Source organism: Trachypithecus francoisi, unplaced genomic scaffold (assembly GCF_009764315.1).
Source record: "Trachypithecus francoisi isolate TF-2019V2 unplaced genomic scaffold, Tfra_2.0 Lachesis_group15, whole genome shotgun sequence".
Classification (NCBI taxonomy): domain Eukaryota; kingdom Metazoa; phylum Chordata; class Mammalia; order Primates; family Cercopithecidae; genus Trachypithecus; species Trachypithecus francoisi.
In genome coordinates this window covers 113,097,224-113,106,277 of record NW_022681460.1, presented here as the reverse complement: position 1 = coordinate 113,106,277, position 9,054 = coordinate 113,097,224, and the positions used below count along the sequence as shown (strand labels likewise).

Below are 9,054 nucleotides of genomic sequence, written 5' to 3'. Positions count from 1 at the left end.
ATGCTGGCTCCAGATGCAGAGCAGGGAATGCTGGGAGAAGGCAGAACAGCCCAGGCCCCTGCCTGGCGCCATGCCTGGGAAGTCCACTGCCCACTCAACAGCTCCCTCCCTGCCGCATCAGAGCTGCCTTCCACAGGGCCTGCCCTCAGAGCTCTTCCCAGAGCCACTGCTCCTCCTGCAAGAAGAAGCAGAAAGGGGCAGGTGTGGGCATAGAGGACCTGAACTGGCTGCCTGGAACAGTATTGGGAGCCCTGTGCACCCCCTGCCAGACTCACCATCACCAACTGACCTGGCATGGCAAGACAAGGAACCTGGTAAGAGGCCACTGGCGGCTGGCCACATGTGGCCTGGAGTGGCGCAGGTCCCCAGCGGCAGAGGACATAGGGCTTCTCCCAGCTGTGTGGCCTCAGACTAATCACCTCGTTCTCTGAGTCCCCCTTGTCTTCCCAGAAGAATGAGGCTAAGGAGAGTACCTGCTGCACTGGGGTCAGTCGCTGCAGCGGGCCTGCTCTCACCTGCTGGACTAGGGGGTGGGCAGGCCACAGGTTGGGCTGGGATAGTGCCCGAGAGCCAACGGAGATGTTGGGTAGCCAGGGCAGCCCCAGAGCAGGCTCCACTTTAACTGGTGGCCAGAGTCAGACACACTGGGGTCCAGGTATAAAAAAGTCAGGGCATGGGCCGGGCGCGGTGGCTCAAGCCTGTAATCCCAGCACCTTGGGAGGCCGAGACGGGCGGATCACGAGGTCAGGAGGTCGAGACCATCCTGGCTAACACGGTGAAACCCCGTCTCTACTAAAAAAATACAAAAAACTAGCCGGGCGAGGTGACGGGCACCTGTAGTCCCAGCTACTCGGGAGGCTGAGGCAGGACAATGGCGTAAACCGGCAGGGCGGAGCTTGCAGTGAGCTGAGATCCGGCCACTGCACTCCAGCCTGGGCGACAAAGCGAGACTCCGTCTCAAAAAAAAAAAAAAAAGTCTTTCAATGAACATATGTTAGATTTCACTTCTATCCTCTGAGGTCCAGAGACTCTATGCTTTACACAGAAGAAAGAAGCTTGGCCGGGGGCGGTGGCTCAAGCCTGTAATCCCAGCACCTTGGGAGGCCGAGACGGGCGGATCACGAGGTCAGGAGGTCGAGACCATCCTGGCTAACACGGTGAAACCCTGTCTCTACTAAAAAAATACAAAAAACTAGCCGGGCGAGGTGACGGGCACCTGTAGTCCCAGCTACTCAGGAGGCTGAGGCAGGAGAATGGTGTAAAAAACCGGGGAGGTGGAGCTTGCAGTGAGCCGAGATCCGGCCACTGCACTCCAGCCTGGGCAACAGAGCGAGACTCTGTCTCAAAAAAAAAAAAAAAAAGGGCATGGGTGGGTGCTGGACTCAGGGGTTAAGATACCCTCCCCCGATGCTCTCCGCAGCTCCAGGGAGATCCTGGCAGCTACGCTCAGTCCCAGTCCCCAGCAGGGCAGAGATAGAGACATTTGCTAGAACAGGAGGCTGCCACGGCACATGGCAGGGAGGGGCAAGCAGCAGGAAGCCCCTCCTGGGCGGGGTCCTCCCCTAGGGGCCCTTGGTGCTTTCATCAACGCGGACCCCTCCCAACACCCGCCCCCATGCACACCTACCTCTAGACCGAGAGCCCACTGGCCAGCAGTGCCAGGAGTCAGGCCTCTGACCCACCAGGCAATGCACGCAGCACCCATGCATCCGTAGCATCCTCTGCCTGCCCCGGGTGGCTCTCCTATGCCCTCATCCAACAGGGAGACAGGCTGGGTGCCACTAAGGGAGGCACAAAAAGAGGAAGGTCGAATGTCCCACCCAAGATCAGGGTCACACAGGGAGTCCAAGGCCAGCAAGGAAGCCAGTGGCCTCTGCAACAGCCGCTGACTCCACATCAGAGCAGGGACCATTAGACCGGGCTGGGGAGGGGCCGGCAGGTGACATAGTCAGTTCCGTGAGGGGTGAGTAGGCTGAAGGGGCTAGCAGCACGGCTGGCCTCTCCCTGGTCTGCACTGTGACCTTGCACCACCGGTGCTGCCCCTCCTGTGGGGAGACGCTGCCTTCCATTTGAGGGTGCCTCTTCCAGTTGTACACCCAGAACCGGGTATGACCACAGGACAGGCCCACTGTAATCGGACCCAAGTCAACGCTCTCTCAGTCACTGGGCCTTCATAAGCCCCTGCCCTGACCCAGTGACGCTTGACTCCAGAGTTAGCATCGGTTCAGAGCCCGCATCCAGGAGTCCCCAGAAGGTCTCATGATCTCCTTTTCCCCAGTGCACAGCCAGAGATCCCTTTGGAGAAGACTGGGGAAAGGCGAACAGGATAAATCTGGGGGGTCCTTCCTCAAGGCACCCTGGCCCCCTCCATTCAGCGGTGTGGGTCTGAATGGAGGTTTTGGGTCTGTAACCTGGCTGCAGTCTGGGAATTCATTGAGGGCCATGGTTCTGGGTTTTTCTTGGGAGACGGGTTGTTTTGTTGTTGTTGGTTGGTTGGTTGTTTGAGATGGAGTCTCGCTCTGTCGCCCAGGCTGGAGTGCAGTGGCGTGATCTCAGCTATGCTGTGAGACCTTGAGGGCGGAGCCTCATCTATCTTGTTCACAGCTGCATCCCCAGCCATATATATATATTTTTTGTTGTTGTTGTTGCAAATATTTACTGAAAGGATACTCAGTAAATATTTGCAAAAAAAGTTTTTTGGGGTTTTTTGTTTCTTTCTTTTTTTTTTTTTTTTTTTTTGAGACGGAGTCTCGCTCTGTCGCCCAGGCTGGAGTGCAGTGGCCGGATCTCAGCTCACTGCAAGCTCCGCCTCCCGGGTTTATGCCATTCTCTCGCCTCAGCCTCCCGAGTAGCTGGGACTACAGGCGCCCGCCACATCGCCCGGCTAATTTTTTGTATTTTTTTTAGTAGAGACGGGGTTTCACCGTATTAGCCAGGATGGTCTCGATCTCCTGACCTCGTGATCCACCCGTCTCGGCCTCCCAAAGTGCTGGGATTACAGGCTTGAGCCACCGCGCCCGGCCTTTTGTTTCTTTGTTTGTTTTTGAGCCACAGTCTCTGTTGCCCAGGCTGGAATGCAGTGGCAGGATCTTATCTCACTGTAACCTCTGCCTCCTGGGTTCAAGCGATTCTCCCACCTCAGCCTCCGGAGTAGCCAGGATTACAGGCATGCGCCACCACACCCAGCTAATTTTCGTGGGTTTTTTTTTAGTAGAAACGAGGTTTCCCAATGTCTGCCAGACTGGTCATAAACCCCTGACCTCAGGTGATCCGCCCGCCTCAGCCTCCCAAAGTGCTAGGATTACAGGCATGAGCCACCGCACTTGGTTTTTTTAACTATATAAAGGCCTGACACTCATGTCCTGGCATCTCTGATGTTGTTAATAGCTGGGCCGGGGCAAGGTGGCTTACATGTGTAATCCCAGCATTTTGGGAGGCCAAGGTGGGAGGATCACTTGAGTCCAGGAGTTCAAGACCAGCCTCAGCAACATAGTGAGACCCCATCTCTACAAAAAATGTAAAAATTATCCAGCGTGGCGGTGCCCACCTGTGGTCACAGTTACTTGGGAGGCTGAGGTGGAAGAATCGCTTGAACCCACGAGGTCAATGCTGCAGTGAGCCATGGGGTACCACTGCACTCCATCCTGGATGTCAGAGCAAGACCCCACCCCATCTCAAAAAAAAAAAAAAAAAAGACAGTACATCTGAATGTTTCATTTGTTTATTGATTTCCACCTGATTATTACAGAAAGTAATTACTTAAGATGGGGACTGACTTCAGCATCACCCACCCTCCTGTATGGCCAGGCCTCCAAGCATGTACAGTGAGGCACAGTCGCCACACCTTGGGAAGGGCGTCCCTGCAGGCCCCAGCCCTGTGCTGGTTAGAGTCATGGAGCAACAGCCACTTTCCTCAGCACGAGTGAGGCAAGCTACTTCCGCACAGATTGTGAAACAGGGTTTAGGTTTCTTCCCTTGTGGACGAGAGGCCAGGGGTCTGCCCCATCAGCCTGCCTTCCCAGCAGGTCATAGACCATCCCCACCCTGGCTGGCCTGGAAGGGTTTGACCAGAGCAGATCATGCAGTGACCAGGGCCAGGGCGGCTGGCAGGGACGACCTCCGTTTCCATTCTGTCTCCTAAGCAGCCTGGGAGATGTGGGCCTAAGCTTCAGTGAGGACAACAGTCTGTCTTGGAATTGGCCTCATGGAGGAGAGTCCAGAGACAGGGCCAGGAAAAGAAGGTGAGGGTGTAACGTCATTCAGAGACCAGCTGCACCCAGGGATCACCTCCTGGAGGCACCTAGAGTGAGCAGGGGGCTAAGTCAGCCGACAGTGTGGCTGTGCAGCCCAGGCCTGTCCCAGCAGAAGGCATGAACCATCAGCAAATGAGGGTCTTTTCCAAGAAACAAGAAGGTCTTGTTCAGAGCTGGGGCCTTGGGAGCATCCTGATGTTTCAGCCACTGCGCCCTGCCTTCCTGTCTTGATGCGCAGGGTTCCACCTCCAAGGTGGAATGGCCAGCGTGTGGCCTCGGTGAGGTGGCCATCTTGGGTGGGTGTGGGCTGCACGCCTAGTGTCCCTGGGAGGCAGAAGTTTCTTTGCCTGAAAGAAAGGAGCGGGGGTGGAAAGCCAGAAGGGGCAGAAAGCCAGCGGGGGCGGAAAGCAAGTCACTGCAAGGCGGAGCTTCAGACCCCGTTCCCTGTGCTTTCACACTCTGCCCTGGCCTGCAGGCCACAGGGGAGCTGAAAGGACCAGATGCCCGACTCAGGGGAGTCTGTGTACCCCATTTTGTTCTGAGATCCACAGGAGAACCCATAATCTCTTTTCCCTCCACTCACATGGAGGACAAATTATAACAAAAGGACAGGCCGGGCGCGGTGGCTCAAGCCTGTCATCCCAGCAGTTTGGGAGGCCGAGACGGGCGGATCACGAGGTCAGAAGATCGAGACCATCCTGGCTAACACGGTGAAACCCCGTCGCTACTAAAAAATACAAAAAACTAGCTGGGCGAGGTGGCGGGCGCCTGTAGTCCCAGCTACACGGGAGGCTGAGGCAGAAGAATGGCGTAAACCCAGGAGGCGGAGCTTGCAGTGAGCTGAGATCGCGCCACTGCACTCCAGCCTGGGCGACAGAGAGAGACTCCGTCTCAAAGAAAAAAACAAAAGGACAAAAATATCGCAGGTTTACCACGTGCCAGGCCCTGACAGGCTGCTTGCTCAACCCCACAGCACGGTGATGGCCATGAGTGTGTGCTGTTAACAAGCCCATTTCAGGCCAGGCATGGTGGCTCAAGCTTGGGATCCCAGCACCTTGGGAGGCCAAGGCTCAAAGGAGGTGAAGACCAGCCTGGGCAACACAGTGAGACCCCCACCTCTATAAAAAATTTTAAAAATTGGCCGGGTGTGGTAGCTCACGCCTATAATCCCAGCACTTTGGGAGGCTGAGGCAGGCGGATCACCTCAGGTCAGGAGTTCTAGACGAGCCTGGCTAACATGGTGAAACCCCGTCTCTACTAAAAATGCAAAAATTAGCCAGGCGTGGTGGTGGGAGCCTGTAATCCCAGCTACTTGGGAGGCTGAGGCAGGAGAATCGCTTGAACCTGGGACGCAGAGGCTCCAATGAGCTGAGATAGGCCACTGCACTCCTGGGCGACAGAACGAGACTCTATCACCAAAAAAAAAAAAAAAAATTAAAAATTAACCAGGTGTGAGCTGGGCATAGTGGCTCATGCCTATAATCTAATCCTAGCACTTTGGGAGGCCAAGGTGAGCAGATCACCTGACGTCAGTTCAAGACCAGCCTGGCCAACATGGTGAAACCCCGTCTCTACTAAAACTACAAAAATTAGCTGGGCGTGGTGGTGCGTGGCTGCAATCCCAGCTACTTGGGAGGCTGAGTCGGGAGAATTGCTTGAACCAGGAGGCAGAGGTTGCATTGAGGTGAGATCGCGCCACTGCTCGCCAGCCTGTACGACAGAGCAAAACTACATCTCAAAAATAGAAAAAAAGAATGAGGATTCATCAAGCTATTATTGTGTGCCAGGCCCAGTTGCACATGACACGCAGCTGTCCTCACCGGCCCTGCTGCCACGGCCACTCTGCAGAGGAGGAGGCAGGTTCTGAGCAGCTGAGAAGCAAGGCTGCACTCCCAGCCAGTGGGAGACGGCGGCACAGACGGGGGCCTCAGGCTCTGCCTGCCCCGACCCTGACTCTAGCCTCGGGGAAACGCCAGGCCTCTGAGGAAAACCATTTGCCACATTCTCACTCCGAAGCCCCTTTTTGGGACAGTCATGATCAACCAAGCAAGGAAGCAGAACACCAGCCTTTGCTCCTGTGCTGCAGCCACCTTTTGGGGGGATCCTGGACAGTTCCCAGGCAGCGTGACTTGGTGGCCCCATGTACCTTGTCATGGTAAGTGGACAGGCACAAACACTGGGCCCCCCAGCCTGGGCTCAAAGGCCAACAGGCCTGGCCCCAGCTGTGTAAAGCAAGCTCACCTTTAGGGACAAACTTCAGCGAGCTGCTGAATATTCAGAACCGGGACTGCCCCGGCTTGGGGCCATCGTTCAGGAACTCGTGGCCCAACCCGTTGCCACACTTGCCACAGGACACCTGGAAAGATCACAAGGCAGCTCCGTGAGCTTCTGGCCATGAAACAGCCACAGTGAAGGCCCTTACTGGGGGGCCTTCCCACATGCCCATTTCCCAAGCTGACCACCGACATAAGAGGTTGACCTTTGTCCTGGAGCCCATACAGGAAACCTGTCCTGTTTCCCACATTTGCACCAGAAGGCCAGTCTCTCCCGATAGCCTGGGGTGGCAGCTCCCTGGCGGAGGCCATAGGCCTGGAACAGACAGCCTCTAAGCCCCTGGAGCTTAGAGGCGGGGCAAGCAGAGGGAGGAAGGTGGGACTGGCTCTCTGCTCTCCCTGGCTGCCCCCATCCCTCCCCCACCCCCGTGGGCCCTCACCTTCAAGGCTTCAGGTCGATTGTGCTCCGGATGCTTGGCCACGCTGTCGGCGTGAATGGTCTTCGTGAATGCCGGCCATGGGGACGAGTGTACATACTTCGAGCAGCTGGAGAACAGCTCATAGCCACACTTGGCACACACATAAACGCCTGTGGTGGAAAGAGAGGCAAATGTGGAGTCCTCAGCTCCAGCCTTTCGGGGGTCAAGCTCCCAAATCCACAGACCAGGCAAAGACAGCGCTGCCCCGTTCCGAGGGTGGGCTGTGCTCCTTCCCCATGCACCTGCCATGGGAGGCTCCTTCCCCATGCACCTGCCATGGGAGGCGCTGTGCTAAGCTCATGTTTAGTAGACGTGCCAGAGACCAGAGGATTCACCTTTCACAATCATCCCCTTGATTCTTCTTATAGCCCCGTGATAGGTCATCTCCTAACACTTCCATCTTTGCTTGGTGATGCAGACACCCAGCTACAGCGTGTGCAGCGTGAAGGAGCCTGGGCAGTCCCATGAGGACACGGAGCTCCCCCTTGCTCCCCTAGTTCCCCCAGGGTCATACACGGCAGGGGCCCTGATGTGGCCCCACCACCTGGTCCCTCTCCCTTCTCAAATGGCCCTCCCTGCTGCCCAACAAGGCCCTAAGCTGGACACCCAGGCACTGCCCTGCTCTCCAGGCAAAAAGAGAACAGTCCCAGAGAAAAGGCCTCCAGGCCACACAGGAGCCCGGGAAGAAAGAGGGCTGGGGATGACAGATTTCAGCCTACCCACAAAGGATCACTTCAGAGTGGAGGGGGCGGGAAAGTTGCGAAACTGACTTGCAGAACTGTTTGAAGGACTGAAAACAGGAACCTCCCGGGGTGCTGAGTCACCTCTCACCCATCACCTGGGGACAGCCTCCCCTGGAGCCTGTAAACTACCCAGCCTTTCCCAGGAACTGGAGAAGAAAGCAAAGAGGAGCCAGCAGCTGCCGTGGAAGTGGAGTTTCTGGCTTGGCAGAGCTTCCTGAGGACAACTGGGGTCCACAGCCAGAGAGTCTTGTTTGGGGAGGCTTTGCTGAGATGGTCCTGTGTCACAGCCCTGCCCCGTACAGGGGTGACACGCAGCAAATCCGCCCAAGGGAGACCAATGCACTCAGACTTGCCTGTGGATGTGTTTTTTACCAAATTAGTCCACTACCAGGTGAGCCCAGCCCAGAAGGGGACTCATCAGGGCGAGTGTGGAGGGCTGGTCATGCCCCAAACCACCCCATCCTGTCTGCGTGCTCAAACTTCACTGGCTGTTGGCAGAGGCCTGGTGGCACTCCTGTTTCCCCAATCTGGAGTCCCTGGGTAGGTGGGGAGGCACCCGGGCCGGCACATTAGGATCTTAAGGGGACACTCTATGCTTGCCGGACTCCTCCCAGAGATCACGGACTCGGGGAATGGGAAGGGCCGCGGTAACACCTACGGGATAACCCGCGAAGGGGCGCCCTGGCCACAGGAGCTGGCCCTGGACAAGAACTTGGCCTCTCCGAAGTCCGACCCTAACCCGAATTCCCCCAGTGCCATCACTTTGGAGTGAAGGGGGCAGGGAAGGGGTACCACCCCCATGTATCCCGACCCCTTAGAGTCCCCCGAAACGGCACGTTCACACTCAAGGCCTGCCTCCTCCAGGACGGTGAGCCCCCAGGCCCCCTCTCCTCGGGTACCCCACTCTCCTCGCCCCCAGGCTCCCCGCTCCTCCGCAGTCCTCTTGACCCATGTTCGCTTCTCCCCAGCAGCCACATTCGCCCCCGTTCCCGGCTTGGGAGAGACATCACCCCCGGAGGACGGCGGCGCCCCCTCTAATGCGCGCCCCCCGCCGCGCTGCGCTCCCAGCGAGAGGCCGCAGGACCAACCGGGCTCAAAGTGATTCTGGAAAACCTCGCCCCCGAAGAAGCTGCAGAACGACATGGCGCCGCTGGAACCGCAGCGCACTTGCCGCAGCCAACCGACCCAAGGTTGCCGACCCGACGACCGCCGGGACCCGCGTCCGCCTGCCCTCCCCTCCCGAGGACCAATAGCTCCCCGGAGTGCGAATCCCGGCTTCCGCCTTCGGGAGGCCCCGCCCCTCCTG

The 9,054-nt window shown here is 57.4% G+C and overlaps 1 protein-coding gene across 2 annotated transcripts; it reads right to left on the bottom strand.

The window, feature by feature from the left end:
• Window positions 1–3,703: 3,703 nt before the first annotated feature.
• MSRB1 (methionine sulfoxide reductase B1) lies at window positions 3,704–9,054 on the bottom strand. Of its 2 annotated transcripts, none has more exons than XM_033236187.1 (4): window positions 8,837–9,054; window positions 6,967–7,115; window positions 6,495–6,609; window positions 3,704–4,600 (listed from the first exon to the last, which is right to left on the bottom strand). In XM_033236187.1, exons 1-4 carry the CDS (start codon window positions 8,889–8,891, stop codon window positions 4,569–4,571), a joined length of 351 nt encoding a protein of 116 aa, XP_033092078.1. In that variant the 5' UTR covers window positions 8,892–9,054; the 3' UTR covers window positions 3,704–4,568. The 2 variants fall into 2 exon arrangements, with proteins under 2 accessions (XP_033092078.1, XP_033092079.1); XM_033236188.1 differs by lacking the exon at window positions 8,837–9,054 and adding an exon at window positions 7,341–7,779 and having other exon boundaries at window positions 3,706–4,600.